Here is an 18,135-nt window from a genome sequence, read left to right on the forward strand (position 1 = left end):
AAGATGTTCCTCTGCACATCACTGTTGTAACGATCACCTTCCTGTCAGCTTGAACCAGTCTGGCCATTCTCCTCTGACCTCTCTCATTAACAAGGTATTTTCACTCACAGAACTGTCGCTCACTGGATTTCCTTTTTGCTTTTCACACCATTCTTTGTAAACTCTAGAGACTGTTGTGTGTGAAAATCCCAAGAGATCAGCAGTTTCTGAGATACTCAAACCACCTTGCTTGGCACCAACAATCATTCCATAGTCAGAGTCGCTTGGATCACATTTTTTCCCCATTTTCATGCTTGGTCTGATCAACAACTGAACCTCTGGAACATGTCTGCAAAGTTTTCTGCATTGAATTGCTGCCACATGATTGGTTGATTAGATATTTGTATTAATAAAATGGCCACCAAGTTATATGTTTTCTTGATTACCACATTGGTATGAAAGGACCAGGAGCGGTTTCTAGTGATAAAGATGCTTAGAATCGTGAGGCTATTGACCAACTCTACAACAGCTCTGTTAACTACAGGATTGAGTTCACCTCCCACTTCCTTAGGTCAACAGACATTGCTGACATTAAAGACTAGATTGTAGTTCTGACACTAAGATACAAAGTTTGTAATCTCTTTCCCATTCTATTTCATCATTGCTGTTGATTAGGCCGATAGCAGTGGTATCATCAAAAAACTTGAAAATTGACCTAGTGTTGTATTTGTTCACACAATCATGGATTAACACAGGGTACAGCCGGGGACTGAGTACACAGCCCTAGAAGAGTCCCAGTGTTTATGGTTAGCTTGAATGAAGTTTTATTGCCAATTTTAAGCAACTGAGGTCTGCCAATCATAAAGTCTAGAAACTATATGAGGGCTCCAAGGCCAAGGTCCAAGAATTTGGAGATGATTTTATTAGGTATTATGTTGTAGATGACTGAGGTATAATCAATGTATAACATCCTGATGAATGTATTCTTATTGGTCAAAATTCAAAGTAAGATTTATTATCAGAGTACATACATGTCATCACAAATAACCCTGAGATTCTTTTTCCTTCAGAAATACACAGAAAATCTATAGAACAGTAATTGTAAACAGGATCAATGAACAACAAACTGTGCAGATGCAAATATAAATAAATAACAATAAATAATGAGTGAATGAGGTAACACAATCAAGAGTGCTTAAAGTGAGACTATCAGTTGTGGGAACACCAGAAGTAGAATCAATGGAGTTATCCCCTTTTGTTCAAGTGCCTTTTGTTAAGGGGCAGTAACAGTTCCTGAACCTGGTGGTGCGAGCCCAGAGACACTTGTGCCTTCTAATTGAGGCAGTTGTGAGAAAAGAGCATGAGAAGAGTGAATGGTGAGGATCTTTGATGATGGATGCTGCTTTTCTACAGCAATGTTTCATGTACTGTAGATGTGCTCAATGGATGGGAGGGCTTTACCCATGATGTACTGGGCCAAATCCATTACCTTTGGTAGGTACTTAGCCACACAGTCATTGGTGTAAAGTGAGTAGAGAAGTGGCTGAGCACAGAGCACAGTGGTGCTCTTGTGAAGATGGAAATTCTGGAGGAGATGTTTTTGTCAATCTGAACTGACTGGTTACTGCAAGTGAGTAAATCCAGGATCCAACACCTGGGGGTATTGAACCCCAGGTCTTGGGCACTGTGATGATTGAAACCTGCCTGAAGCAGGTCGGTACCACAAACTGCCAGAGCGAGAGGTTGAAGGTATCCGTGAACACACTAGACGGTTGGTGAGCACAGGTCTTCAATACTGGGCCAGGTATTCCGACTGGACCAGATGCTTTCCTTGGTCTCACTCTCTAGAAGACAGCCCACACGTCATCTTCAGATACAGAGACCAAAGATCATTGGGAGGCATGAGGGTGTGCAATGGTTCCTTCCTGTTTTGATGGTCAAAACAAGCATAGAAGGCATGGAGCTCATCGGGAAGTGAAGCTCTGCGGTCCTCTATGTCAAAAGATTTAACTTTGTAGGAGGTTACGACATTTAAACCCTGCCATTGCTTTTGAACATCTCCCATTGATTCTACTCTAGTCCAGAATCCCCATTTTGCCCTTGGGATAACTTTCTGAAGACCATACCTCTTGTAGCAATATTGATCTCCAGACTTGAACATCTCTGAACTGGCTCTCAACAAATTCTGGATTTCATGCCTCATCCAGGGTATCTGATTGGGGTAAACCCTAATCAGTATGATCCAAAGCTTTATGTGTGTATACAAGGGAGATGGTATCCTCCTTGGACCTATCTTTTCTCTATGAAAAGTGCAGGAAGTCCAGATTGTTTGACAGGTTGGAGCTGATGTAAGTTATTATCAATCTCTCAATGCACTTCATTATGATCAATGTTAGAACTACTGGTTGATAATCATTGAGACAGGGCACTATTTTGGTGGGAGAGGGTAAAAGGAATGATGGACATTTCCTTGAAGCAGACAGGGACAGTAGACAATCAACATTGAAGGTTAATGATATCAGCAAAGATAATAGTCAATTACCTAAGGCAAACTCAGGCAGCACCATCATGGATACAGATATTAGACTTTTTTAGGTGTCATTACCATATAGCATTACATCCTCCAGCACATTATTGGGAAAGCTAAGCTCTCCTGCTGGAGGAACTCATCCATCAGTGTGACAGCATTTATCTATTCACCTCTTCCATCCTACCAATGTTGTTTCTGTCAGCATTCAGGTAGCCAACTTAAACAGCTCCTTTTCATGTCATGCTAGACCTAGAGCTGTTCATATCTATTCAACGATTTGTAGTTATTCCATTAAATCTTAGCAGGCAATCAGAAGCCATTCTGCAGTAATGGTGTAACAGATCACAGATCAGTCAAAGGCAGATAGAAGAAGAAAATGAGCATTGATGTATTTATGCTAATCTGGTTTGTTTAGATTTGTAAATTTCGGTGAATTGTTAATTAGTGACAGAAGAAGGTAAAGTGTAGGACTTTGGGGAATATACACTCAGTGGCCACTTTATTAGGTACACCCGTACACCTGCATGTTAATGCAAGTACTGTATCTAATTATCCAATCATGTGGCACCAACTCAATGCATAAAAGCATATAGACATGGTCAAGAGGTTCAATTATTGTTCAGGCCAAACTTCAGAATGAGGAACAAATCTAATCGAAGTGACTTTGACCATGGAATGATTATTGGTGCCAGACTGGGTGGTTTGAGTATCTTGGAAAATGCTGATCTCCTGAGATTTTTACACAGAACAGTCTCTAGAATTTACAGAGAATAGTGCAAAAGCATACAGTGAGCAGCAGTTCTGAGGGAAAAAACACCTTGTTACTGAGAGAGTTCAGAGAAGATTGGCCAGAATGGTTCAAGCTGACAGGAAGACAGCAGAAACTCAAATAACCTCATGTTACAACAGTGGTGTACAGAATAGCATCTCAGAACAAACAACACATTGAACCTTGAAGTGGATGGTCTACAGCAGCAAAAAAAAACAAACATACAGTCAGTGGCCACTTTATTGCATATAGGAAGCACTAAAGTAGCTAGTGAGTGTATACTCATATTTTGTTGAAATGGAGAGCCAAAGCATTTAGCCTTGATGACTACAAAAAAGCCAGACAAGAGCTTGGGTAAGGTTTTTGACAGCTCTCTGAGGGACACGACATCCATTCAGGCGACCTGCACCGATTTGGATGGCTGGCTGAAATCCATGGACAAGTCTGGCCTACCTGGGAAGTTCAAAGCCTGGGTGTATCAGCATGGCATTCTTCCCAGAATCCTGTGGCCCCTCCTCGTCTATGCAGTTCTAATCTCGACAGTCGAACCCTTAGAGAGGAGGGTCAGTAAGCACCTCAGGAGATGGCTGGGGCTGCCAAGGAGCCTGAGCAGCATCGCACTCGATGGACACCACAACAAACTGCAACTGCCCTTCAAATCCTTGGAGGAAGAATTCAAACTAACAAAAGCCAGAGAAGTGGTACAGTACAGGGACTGGAGTGATCCGAAGGTGGCTAGAGCAGGGATCCAAGTGAGGACTGGCAGGAAGTGGAGGGTGGAGGAAGCTGATCAGGAAGCAGAGGAAAGGCTGCGTCACAGGAGGCTGGTGGGAGTGGTCACACGAGGCCGAGCTGGGCTAGGATCCTTTCCAACTCCTCAAATGGACACCATCGGAGGGAAGGAAAGGCATCGCCTAGTTCAGGAGGAGGTGAGAGCAGCAATGGAGGAGAGGAGAACCTGCAAGGCGGTGGGAATGAAGCAACAGGGAGCTTGGACAAGATGGGAGAATGCGGTGGAGAGGAAAGTGACCTGGGCTGAGCTTTGGAAAGCCAAGCCACACCGCATCCAATTTCTCATTCAGGCAGTGTATGATGTGTTTCCAAGCCCAAAAAAACCTGCACACATGGGGCAAAGCAGAGTCATCAGCATGTCCACTGTGTTCCAAGCGAGGAACCCTGGAGCACATCCTCAGTGGCTGCACAAGGGCACTTGGTGAGGGACGGTACCGATGGAGGCATGATCAGGTCCTGAAGACCATTGCTGAAGCCATCAGCGTAGGAGTGGAGTGGCCGAAGCGGTCCCGACCCTCCAAGCAGACCATTGCCTTTGTCAGAACTGGGGAGCAGCCAATACCCACCAAAGAACATTGGCAGGTATCCTGACCTCTGCAAGGGACTGGCAGCTGTTGGTGGGCCTCGAAAGGCAGCGGAAATTCCCCAACCATATTGCAGCCACCACCCTGAGACCAGACATTGTCCTTGTGTCTGAGTCTACAAAGCAGGTGGTGATGCTGGAGCTGACAGGCCCATGGGAAGATCGCTTGGAAGAGGCCTTTGAAAGGAAGCTATCGAAATACGCCGGACTGGTCAGCAATTGTCAGCAGGCTGGATGGAGAGCGAGGTGTCTCCCAGTGGAAGTTGGTTGTAGGGGATTCGCAGCCCATACTTTAGCCAGAGCCTTCAGCAATTTGGGCATCGAGGGAGAGAGGAAGAGGAGAGCAATCCACAATACCACCGATGCAGCAGAGAGGGCCTCATGTTGGCTGTGGCTCAAGAGAGGGGAGCCATGGAGTCACTTGTAGCTAGCCATCTGGACACAAGCTGGCGTCTGATCAGCCATGGCTGGGTCACCTGGAGAAGGGTGTATGATGTTGAAAGACCCAAAACACCCGATGATTCCAGGAACATCACTGATGATGTGTCCAGAAGCATCAGTAGATGTATGCCCATGGAATCTATGCTGGCTTCTAGTGCATTCCCAATAGTCCCATTTCCCCACTTTATTTTCCTGTACCTATTCTCTCTCATGTTCCCATCAGCTCCCTCCTTATTCCCTTGTCAGCCACTTACAATAGGGGTAACATACAGTAACCAGTTAACCTATGGACAGCACATCTTTGGAATGTGATAGAAACTAGAGCACCTAGATGAATCAGACACAGACTGATACTTTGTTTAAAACACAGACTTTGTTTAAAATTTAAACAAAGTTATGAACATTTGAAACTAAGTGGGGAGCTGACAACCAAAGCGGAGATTCAATGAAAAGAAAAGATAAAGAAAGCAAAGGTGGTGCCTCCAAAAAACCCATCACCTTCATTATCCAGGTAATAGAAATTCCTTAGATAAGAATAAACCAATTAACAGCTGCACAATTACATCACATGGGTTGTGTGCTAATACTTAGCCAATGAAAAATGAGAAAAGTGAAAAACCATTATGTAACTGTTCTACTGCTTTCTGCCATTAAATGGGGATGAAGCACCACATATGGTGAAAAATAGATGAGTTTGTTTAAAAAAAAGTACAAATTATGATTAAACTATGGATTTTGTCTTACATTAATTCATCAAATATCTTATAAAATGTATTTTCAAAGATCAGTGGATTCTAACATGATGAAGCACTCATTAGACCATGATATCTTGGCACATCACAATGGTGTATACTGTGGGACCCCTCCAGAAATCTCCAGGCAGCAGAAAGTGTATTGCATTAGCATCTAACGGCATACTCCATCAAAGTTCATGTGGCATGATGACATTTGTTACTTGTCCATAGGTATTATCAGGATTTACTTCAATGGACAAACCTTGATACCCATTTCATTGATGGCTTAAATCCATGAAATACAGGCAGAATTCTGGAGACTGATCGCTAGAATGAAGCCTTTTTGATCTCAGATCAGGTGGTCAATGGAGGAACAAAATCTTCTTTGATTGCAACACTCCACAAAGCTGACATGTAGAATCTGTCAAAAGAGAATGAAGCAAAGTTAGCCCTCTGTGAAAAGAATGCATCAATAAACTTATTTGAGCAGTTGTGGATGGTAAACTATGAGATGTAAATATATTTATCTCTTCTCCAGAAGTAACATAAACATATGAATGTTCATTTTTGTACTCATCTGGACAGGCATTGGGAATGAGGACATTTTCCTGCACTGAGCTTATAGATCCACTACAGAAGTCAATCAAATTTCAGTGAGAACATGTTTACTGAAGCACAGAGTTCCAATATATCATTCTTTATTCGGATTAACCCAGGGAAGTGCTAGCTGAATATCCCTGGCAGACAAGGCCTTCTCTCAAAAGACTTCCCCCACCCGCCCCATCCCTTTGATAAGTTTGTCCTCCTCTGCTTACCCACTGCTCATTCTTCCTAATGCACTGCATTCAAATTTCTCATCATGCTTTTATATCTGTGAGCAACAAACTTTGAAAAAAGCTTGAAGTCAGAGCAACGCATTTCAGCACTTGCCACACGTCACTCCCTGTAAACTTTAACATATGTGAAGAATTCTACATTGCACCAAAGAGTGCAATGAATCAAGGTTCTTGCCAACAGCAATCAATCAGCAATAACGTTAAAAGCATTTGCTGATTCATTTCAATACTAGTTTTCTGCTGCAGAATATGTGTTGAGCTGTTCAAGGTTATAAAAATGCAGGAAATGAAATGCTAAGCGCGAACGTAACTGTGTCAGTGTTAGGTCAGTGGCATATGACATCATTACCTGCTGACCATTAGCTCTTCATGCACTACCACTTTCACAAAAAGTACAACATATTCCACAAATATCTGCATACATTGTATATAGTTTTAAAATTCTAATAATGCCTATAACTCCCAATGCTATTGAAGTGCATTTGCCTTATGAACCTACTTTAATTTTTTAAAGTATATTAAAATATTTAAGCCCAGCAATTAATACACCTAAATCTGTGCCTTGTTTTGAAAAGAAATTCCTTTCCTGTAGTTACATCTAACATTTATTCCATATCATCCTTGGAATGCAGTTTTCAATCTCATCCATCACAGTTTCTAAAAACTGATGATAACGAAATAATAACAAGAAAGTTTTTATGTATATCTATTTATTGAGATTCAGCGCAGAATAGTCCTTCTGCCCCTTCAAGCCACACTGCCTAGCAATCCCCCAACTTAACCTTAGCCAAATCACAGGGCAAAGTACAAGGACAGGTTAGCCCACCAGCTGGTACATCTTTGGACTGTGGGAGGAAACTGCAGCACCCAGAGGAAACCCACACGGTCACTAGGAGATAGTGGCAGGAATTGAACCTGGGTTGCTGGTACCATAAAGTGTCCTGCTAACCGCTACACTACACCTATAGTCACCAGTGCTAAACACCTGAAAGAGAATTGGTATCACTCATGCAATTTGTACAAATCTGAAGTGAGTGCATGAGTGAGGGAACAGCCTACACATGTTCCTATAAACTGCACTTGCTATGTACCCCATGGTTTTGTTTGGTATTTTGGACACTAACATTACTCACTCAGTGACGGCCACAATGTGTGAAGGCATATAATAAGACACAGATCAGTCTTACTGAGGTTTACCAAGTAATAACTGAAACATAACTTCCATTCCTTAATTATCTTACCCTGCACCTCATATACAAGTTAACATTAAACCAGCTTTTTTTAAATTACTTCTGTTTGTGTACTAACAAATCTCTTTAGATTGTCTTGGTTTCACATTTCTTGCATTTGGAAAATACCTTTGTTTGTTCTGCATCAACTTCAAGATCAAGATTTATTTATCACATGTACATCAAAACATACAGTAAACTGTGTCATTTGCATTAACAACCAACACACCTAAGGTTATGATGGGGTGGGTGCTAGTGCCACCACACATACTGGTGCCAACATAGCATGTGCAAAAAGCTTGACAGAATAACACAGAACTCAACCAAACAGAACACAATCAACAAAACAACAACAGCAAAATGAAGCCCAATTCTTCACTCCCACCCATGCACATATACAGTCCTCCAAATCGAGGACATGCCGTCTTCAGTCTCCAGCAGACTTTGACTTCCTCAGCAGACTCGGAGAGTTTCGCACACTCAGGCCTCTAGCAATGGGACTGGACAACCACTTGACTCTCGGTACTTGTTCCTCAGCATCGACCTCAGGACCCGCTACACACTGAACACTAGACCTCAAATTCTACACTTGATGATGATGGGACCTAAACACTAGGCATCGAACTACGGCGTCACTAATTCGCAAACCCAGGGGATCGTTAGACTTTGTTCCTCCTGCCTGCAGAGAGCTCTGTCTCTGGAACCCACTGACAACTCACTCGCTCTGAGGGGTGAGCAGCCCTCATACACGCTGGTCTGTCAGCTACAGATGTCCCATATCTGCGTTGCTAGCTTGTGAACATGACTCTGGTCTGACCTCTAAATCCCTCACATCCCTGACAATAACCCTGACTCCCCTCTCTGTTTTTGAAATCATCCCTACAAACCTATAAGAATCTATTAAAACAAACAATTAAATCTGAGTTGCAAGCTCAATGGAGGCTCCATCTTGATTACGAGAATAACTAAGATCATTGATTTCATGAGGTGATACGATTTATTGCCACATTAATATGAACATAAGAAATGGGGGCAGAAGTCTGCTCTCTGGCCTGTTGTATCCGCTCCACTATCCGTTCAATAAAATCATGGCCATTCTACTCCATCCATGGGGCAGCATGGTGGCACCGTACTTTACAGTACCAGCGCCAGTTCAATTCTCACTGCTGCCTGTAAGGAGTTTGCGTGCTCTCACCATGAACTTGAGGTTCCTCCAGCTGCTCTGGTCTCCTCCTACAGTCCAAGGATCTACTGATCAGTAGGCTGATAGGTCATTGTAAATTGTCCTGTGATTAGGCCAGGGTTGCTGGGCAACATGGCTTGAAGAGTCTATTCATCTGTGTCTCAATAAAATAAAATAAAAAATACCTGCCCTTTTCACTTCAACCATCAGCTCCCCTACTGTTCAAATATCTATCTATCCATGTCTTAAATATATTTAAATATATATCTCCTGGGCAGAGAATTCCACATATTCACTACTCTCCGGGAAAAGCATTTTCTCCTCATCTCTGTTCTAAATCTATCCCCCCTCCACCCCTGATTCTCAAGGCTAAGTCGCTAGTTCTAGTCTCAACTACCAGTGGAAACAACTCTTTACTGTCTCTAATCTATTTTATACGTATTTTAATATGTTTCTATAATATCCCCTCTCTGCAATCCAAATTCCAGCAAGGACATTCCTAGGCAACTCAGTCTCTCCTCATATGCTGATCACATATCCAGAGTCAACCTGGTGAGCATGCCCTGCATTGAGTCTAAAGCCAGTACAATAGATCTTTGCTTAAATAAGGAGACCAGAATTGCATGCAATTTTCCAAGTGCAGTCTCAATAGTACCTGATAACCTCCCTAATTTAAATTCAATCCCTCTAGCAAAGGAGTTAATATTCCATTTGCCTTCTTGACAACCTGTTGTGCCCACAAACCAGCCTTTTGTGATTCATGCACAAGTGTTCCCAAGTCCCTCTGCAGAACAGCATACTGTAGTCTTTCACCATTTAAATAATCTGCTCTATTTTCCTTCCAAATCAGATGACCTCACATTTAACTTTACTGCATCATCTGCTAGATGCTTCCCACTCATTTAACCTACCTACATCTCTCTGCAGGCTCTCTGCATCCTCTGCACAATTTGTTTTTCCAATCAATTTACCATTGTCAGCAAGCTTAATTATGTTACACTCTGTCCCCTCTTCCAAATTGTTCAAGTTTAGAGTGATCAGTTGTACGTCAGGCATTGGTCCCTATGGCACTCCATTTACCATTGATTGCCAGAGATAGAGGATTGGTTAACCAAGAAGGCAGAGAGATCTATCCTAACTTTTTAGCTTCTAATAGTTAACCAATCCTCTATCCATGCTAATACATTACCCTCAACTCCATGCACTTTTCTATTATGAATAAGTCTTTCATACAGCACTTTATTGGACACCTTTTGGAAATCCAAGTATTCTACATCCACTTGTCCCACTGTGCTCAATATACCCTCAAAGAACTCCAGTAAGTTTATCAAAAAGACCTGGCCTTCCTGAATCCATGCTGTGTCTGCCTGATGGAACCACTTCTATCCCGAGCTCTCACTGTTCCTTAATGACAGCTTCCAGCAATTTTCCAATTACAGACAATAAACTAACTGGCCTATAATTACCGCCTTTTGCCTGTATCCTTTTTTAAACAGGGGCAACATTCATGGTCTTCCAATCAGCTGGACCTGCCCAAAGTTCAGAGAATTCTGGGAAATTATCACAAATACCTCTCTAACTTTTGACATTTATTTCAGTATCCTGGCATGCATTCCTTTAGGTCCACCAGTTTACTCAGCACTACCGCTTTAGTGATAGTCTTCATCTCCCCTCGCATCCATAACATCTCTTTTTGGTATGTTAGATGAGTCCTCCACTCTGAGGACTTACAAAAAAGTTATTCAAAGCTTTGGCTATTTCCATATTGCCCAATATTATTTCCCCTTCTCATCTTCTAAGGACCTAGGTTCACTTTAGCTACACTTTTCTGATTTATATATGTATGAAAAACTTTACCCTTTTTAATTTTGCACTAGTTTTCATAATCTATTTCCTCTTTAACTATTTCTGTGCAAAATACCAATCTGGCTGCAATGAAGTTAGTATTAATAAATTGTTAATTTACCTCTATATTTCAAGATGGAATTCTGAGTATTTTCCTGCAACAAGAAATGTCACTTTTGCAAATATAAATATAAAGATAGTTCCATGCACTACAATATAGTTAAAATAGCATCCGTCCAAGTCTTAATCTTCTTCATCTAACCAGTCCCTTATAGTTAAGGACAATTTGTTATCACTCCAACCTTGTGATTTTGAGGTGTCCTTTGAGATCAATGTGGGCTGGTAGACTGTGTCAAGGTAGGTCAGTGGGATGACAAGGCAGTCGGTTGCTTAGAAATGAAAGTGATATACTACTTCTATTGTTTCACTAAGTACCTACCTATAATATTTCAAATGAAGAGACTCAAACTTCAATGCTAGTCCATTTACCTTTCTCAATTTTGATTGGCTGTGGGTCAGAGATTCTGAAAACCAATGTGGTTCTTACATTTTTTTTAAGAAATGCTATGAATTATTTCTAATAGAGTATTTTGTCTGTCCACCTGACAATGCTCTTGCAATGATATATCTCAGAGTAGACTTCCCAATTCACAAGTCCAGTGTCAGGTATTGCAATGATGTGGCTTGCTAATCAGTGCCAACTGAGTGCAATTAGAACCCTGGAACCCTGGGGCGGGGAGGCTGGCCTAACGAAAAATACTGACTTCACCCATGATGGTTTTTGACCTTACAAACTGTTTGTCTTGTCAACTAAAAAACACTGTTAATACTATCCTCAAATGAAATGGCCTCAGAAATTTTTCTTCATTCTAAGTCCACTACAAAAAAACCAAAGCCGACATTAAAGTCAAAGAGAGGGTATATAATAGAGAAAAGATCAGTGAGAAGTTAGAGAATTGGGAAGCTTTTAAAAACCAACAGAAAGAAACTAAAGAAAGTAATTAAGAAGGTAAAGATGGAATATGAAAATAAGCTAGACAATAATATTAAAGAGGATACCAAAAGTTTGTTCAGATATATAAAGAATAAAAGAGAGGCGAGAGTGGATATTGGACCACTGGATAGCGATACTGGAGAGGTAGTAGTGGAGGACAACAAAACAGTGGATGAACTGAAAAAGAATTTTGCACCAGTCTTCACTATGGAAGCAGTATGGTGGAATCTCCAGGTGTCAGGGGCAAGAAGTATGTGAAGTTACCATAACTAGAGAGAAGGTTCTTGGGAAACTGAAAGGTCTGAAGTTAGAGAAGTCACCCAGAGCAGATGGTGTACACCACAGAGTTCTAAATGTGGTAGCTGAAGAAATCATGGAGACATTAGTAATGATCTTTTAAGAATCTCCAGATTCTGGAATGATTCTAGAAGATTGGACAATTTGCAAGTGTCACTTCACTCTTCAAGAAGGGAGAGAGAGCAGAAGAAAGGGAACTATAGGCCAGTTAGTCTGACCTCAATGGTTAGAAAGATATTGGAGTTGATTATTAAAGATGACGTCTCAGGGTACCTGGAGGGACATGATAAAATAGACTGTAGTTAGTGTGATTTCTTCAAGGGAAAATCTTGTCTGACAAATCTGCTGGAATTCTTTGAAGAAGTAACAAAAAGGATAGACAAAGGAGAATCAGTTGATGCTGCGTACTTGCATTTTCAAAAGGCTTTTGATGAGATGCCACACATGAGGCTACGAGCCCTTGGTATTACAGGAAAGATTCTAGCATGGATAAAGCAGTGGTTGATTGGCAGGAGGCAAAGAGTGGGAATAAACTGGGCCTTTTCTGACTGGCTGTCGGTGACAGTGTTCCACAAGGGTCTGTGTTGTAACCGATACTTTTTTCTGAATTCATGGCTTTGCTGCAAAGTTTGCAGATGATATGAAGATAGGTGGAGGGGCAGGTAGTTTTGAGGATGTAGAGAGGCTACAGAAGAACTTACACAGATTAGGAGAATGGGCAAAGAAATGGCAGATGAAATACAGTGCTGGGAAGTGTATGGTCATGCACTTTGATAGAAGAAAAGATTGTCTCTTTTCTAAATGGAGAGAAATTTCAAAAAAAACTGAGGAACAATGGGTCTTGTGAGTCCTTGATGCAGGATTCCCTAAAGGTTAATTGGCAGGTTGGGTCTGTGGTGAAGAAGGCAAATGCAATGTTAGCATTTATTTCAAGAGGACTAGAATATAAAAACAAGGATTTAATGTTGAAAACTTTATAAAGCACTGGTGAGGCCTCACTTAGAGTATTGTGAGCAGGTTTAGGCCCCTTATCTGACACTGGAGCTGGTTCAAAGGAGGTTCACAAAAATGATTCCAGGATTGAATGGCTTGTCATATGAAGAACTTCTGATGGCTCTCAGCATGTATTGACTGAAATTCAGAAAAATGAGGGGTGACCTTATTGAAATCTATTGAATGATGAAAGGCCTTGATAGAGTGAATGTGGAAAGAGAACATTTCCTATGATCGGAGAATCTAAGACCAGAGGACACAGCCTCAGAATAGAAGGACGTCCTTTTAGTATGGAGTTGAGGAGGAATTTCTTTAGCCAATGAGTGGTGAATCTGTGGAATTTTTTTGTCACAGGCAGCTGTGGAGACCAAGTCTTTATGTATACTTAAGGCAGAGGTTGATAGATTCTTGATTGGTCAAAGCATGAAGGGATCTGGGAGAAAGAAGGTGATTGGGGCTGAGAGGAAAATTGGATCAGCCGTGATGAAATGATGGAGCAGACTTGATGGGCCAAATGGCTCCTATATCTTATGGTCTTACATGATGCCATAGAAGATATGATACTAACCAATGTATTCACCAGAGACCCAATGCCAGTGCAGATTATATGAAGCAAAAATATATCATCTCTTCCACCCTAAATCAAACAAGCAGGAGGTGGTTCAAGGTCTATCACCCATTTCTGTGCTTGCTGTTCTCTGTTCATTAACTGGAGTGTGGAAGAGAATGGACCTTAATAGATTCGTCCTTGATCTCCCTCCACATGACCACTCTTGGACAACAAAGCTTCCATGCTGAGACTCTGGAAAACGTAGACCATTTTCCATATCTCAGGGGCTGCCTCTGAACAAAGAGCAGACATGTGATGGAATTCAGCACTGCCTTCAGTGTGCTATCAATGTTTGAGAAAAGAAATACCGGAAAATCATGATCAATGTTAATATGAAACTATGAGAGTTCATATAGTGTTAGACATTGAAACAATCCAAATCCAGTTGCAGATATTAAGCTCTTGAAAAAGACAAATGGGTACTGCTTTTGCTGGAATATCTACAAAGCAAATCGTAACAACACAATATATAAAGCTTTATTTTTCATCCAACCATATCAATTAGTGAAAGTTCTATCAATGGATTCATGAAATATTGTAAAACTAAATTGTTTAAATTAAAATCCATTAAGGAATGAATTTCAAGTATTAACTTCTGGAATATAATTCAGCAAAGTGAAATTCACAAATTACTGACCATCTGAATCAGACATGTTGTCACCTTTCTCCACCGGGTTACTGGTCTGAAGAAGGGATTGCAGTCAACATGATGATCAAGAGTGAGGAATACTATCCATTTTGAATTCAATAAATTCATCCCCTTTCAACTGCTGTAAACAATAATGAAACAATGCTTGGGCCAGCATAAATAGAAAATTACATTTGAATGACGGTTCAGTCTGAAGTGACATTTACCACTTCTGAAGATTTCTAAGCAATAATTCAATTTGATCTTTGCCTTGGTCTAAAAGATTAGTTGAGTAACATTGATCCTCTTTAATGTCACAACCCAAGTTGAATTTGAATGAAGAGGTTGTTTATTGCTACCAGCTTTTTCCCACATTGTCAATCAAACACTCTTGGACATTTTACATCATTAAAGGCTGCAAATAATTGTGCTCTTCTGAAGCACACAATATTTTTGAGTTATAAACATAAAAAGTAAATACTTAATTTGAATCAATTCAAAGTTCATAAGATAAAATTTAACAGTACAACCAATTTGAGTGAACATTTAGTTAAAAATTTTACCTCATGATACTTATTTAATATGCTAATGAAATGTTAATTGGCTGCTTGCCATGTCATATATTGATAATTAAAAATATTGTTCCTGTGCCATTTTGGTTAGCTTAAATTATGAATGTGTTGAATTCAATGCAATGCAATGTGTCTTTTCTGTGCAAATAGCATTCACCTTATGTAAACCATTTTTGAGATTTATTTATTTTAATTTTATTTATTTATTTATTGATACACAGCATGGAATAAGCCATTCCAGCCTTTTGAGCTGCACTGCCCAGCAACCCCCCGATTTAATCCTAGTATAATCACAGGACAATTTACAAAAAACAAATAACCTACAAGCCGGTACATCTTTGTAAACCCACGGGGTTGTGGAGAGAAATTACAAACTTCTTACAGGCAGTGCCGGGAATTGAACCCAGATCACCTGTACTGTAAAGCATTGTGCTAATCACTACACCACTACGCTACCAGGCCATTCCCTTTTTTTTTGAAAAGTGAAGTTTTTCAAAGATTAATATTGAACAATATAATGTTATCAAGGTGTTGATAGTGCTATCAAGGGCACTTTCTGCAGTTATCTGAAAAGGTCCTGTTCAAAAGCAATTAATGACTGCTATTGTTGTTGGATTACTGGAAAAACTGGAAGAATTAAAGTAACTCTCCAAGGTAGCATTAGGTAGATATCTATGAATCCCTGAATAGATTATATCACTTTGAATATTGTTGCATAGCAAATACTAAATTATCTTCCTTGGTACATACAGTTTTCATATGCTTATTACTTTTCTCCTAATACCCTCTCCCTTTGTATTCACCTTTCCCATTTGTTCTGCTTCTCCTCATTCAAAATGAAGGCTTCACAATTGAAAGGAAATATAATCAACAAAAAGCTTTTGGTTCCACAGAAATAAAATAAAAATCTGCTTGGGCTATAATTGAACAGCTACTGAATAAACGTTTTAAAATATCAGAATTCAGCAGAATAACACATCTTTGTGACTTTCTCTTTCATGAGTAGCTAAATTGTGATTACCATCTGAAATCATATATTGCCATTTACACTACAAACTGAAAATAGAGGTTATGCTGCTAAGAGTAAATACACCACTAAAAAAACAATATTTTCACAGCAGCTTTCTGAATGCTATGCTTACCAACATACCAAAGGCTCCCTTTCCAAAACACTTAAAGGTTATGAAGGGTTATTTTCATGGATACCACAGCTTCAGCAAATGTCACAATATTGTTGTGTAAAAAAATCACTTTAGTTTTAATAAACTTGTAAACTTATTACTACTGGGCAAATAATCAATAAAACTAAAGCTGAAAGAAAATATGGGAGCCTACATTTTGGAATATCTGATTCTGTTAAGAATAATCCTAGTTTCAGATATTCAGAACACATGTTTCCTACTTAACAAATTTTGTTCTCCTGTTAAAAATTCAGTTTAGAGCTGTGAGTGGGCTCAAAACCAGTCTACTTCAAGCAACTTGATTTCCATTGTAGTTGAAGGAAATTTGGTTTAAAGATTAGCTTTGTTCATCACATGTACATTGGAACATACAGTGAAATCCATTGCTTCCGTTAATGACCAACACAGTCTAAGGATATACTAGTGGAAGCCCACAACTGTCACAAACTCGCAGCGGCAACTTAGCATGCCCACAACTTATTAACCCTTACTAATCCATTTATCTTTGGAATAAGGAAGGAAATCCAGATATCCTTGGAAAGAACATGCATGCTCCTTACAGACAGTGGTAGGAAAGGAACTCTGATCACTGGTGCTGTGTATCAGTATGCTAGGCTCTATGTTATCATACGGCCCATACTGTGCTGTTAAGAAGTGGTGGACTTCTTTTTAATGATTATTGGCTTTAGTGTGATAGATTTGCACTGAGCCCTGCAATTTTATGCCTCATTATTTTAAGTATACAGTAGCAGGAAAATAATAAATATTTAGAGAAATTAATTTGATGCAAAATCAAGCTTGAAAGGAGAACAGTTAACAATTGAAATATTTTTAGCATCCAAGACACAAGTGCCATGTATTGTTCAGCTAGGGCTTCTAATATACAGTAACAAACTACAACAAATTCAGAGTGGATCAAATTATAAGCATGTTTATTACTTGCAAGAGAAGATATACCTCTAATTGTTAAAACTTTGGAAGGTGGCTTCAATCTTGCAGTTCAGTGCAAACCATTTCTATACTTTTACAAAGTAATTCATCAACTTTCATGTCTTTGAGTACACTCCATCTCATAATGACATCCTTTCCTTATCTGGATCCATCTCTGGTTCCTGGTATCTGTTCTTTCATCAGCCCATTTGTCTTTGAGGCTTCTTTCCCCCATGACAGCTGTGTCCTATTTTTCTCTGTTGTCAAAACATTCCTTATCATAAATATACCCCGTACCAGATAACACACACAGACTTCTTGTAAGCTTCTGTCCAAACCAGCAAAACACTCTGGGATCACAGCAGTTCCATTTTGTTACATTACAGTTTATAAAGGTTATAAATGCATAAATACTTCAGGATTACAGATATATTCCCACACAAGTAATGGTTTAAACACATTAATTCCACTTTTACTCAGTGATCATTTGCAGACTAGTTTTTCTCTGCTATTTGACTATGATTACATATCTAACTTTATTATACCATGAAATGTTATTTTTAATCACTGAATAAGGATTTTAAGCTTTAATAAACCCTTAAATTGTAGAAGATTATCCTTGAGCAGACTCCCTTTGAGAGCATTTCATAATCAAGATTTTTACCACTGCTAGTAAGGAAGTAGTTTATTGTGGAATACATTGTCTATTTTTAATAATTACCCATTTTCTTGCCATCAAATTTCAGGTGTCATAATTATCTTTATAATGCACATTTCAATTATCTACAGATCACACAACAGCTCCAAAAGTACAAGTAATTATCTTTCGATGATTATGAGTGAAATATTATGAGTAATTTGTGAATTAAACAATTTGCATGTGCCACACTAAAGTTAAAATCAGTTCAGATAAACTATAATTTTATCTCACTATTCTTTTGTTGTGCTGTAGTGGTTTTTTTTGCCATGTAGAACCTTTACAATGTAACCTGGTTCACTGTCGGTTAAT

The 18,135-nt window shown here is 39.7% G+C and overlaps 1 protein-coding gene across 1 annotated transcript in view; it reads left to right on the top strand.

Moving 5' to 3' along the window:
* The first annotated feature begins 3,601 nt into the window (after positions 1-3,601).
* The window catches only part of LOC140726010 (uncharacterized), a 529,984-nt gene continuing 515,450 nt past the window's right edge, over positions 3,602-18,135 (top strand). Inside the window, exon 1 of the mRNA XM_073041909.1 lies at positions 3,602-4,365. Within this exon, the coding sequence (XP_072898010.1) occupies positions 3,602-4,365 (764 nt within the window). The remainder of the gene's footprint in view (positions 4,366-18,135) is intronic.

This window comes from Hemitrygon akajei, chromosome 4 (assembly GCF_048418815.1).
Source record: "Hemitrygon akajei chromosome 4, sHemAka1.3, whole genome shotgun sequence".
NCBI lineage: Eukaryota > Metazoa > Chordata > Chondrichthyes > Myliobatiformes > Dasyatidae > Hemitrygon > Hemitrygon akajei.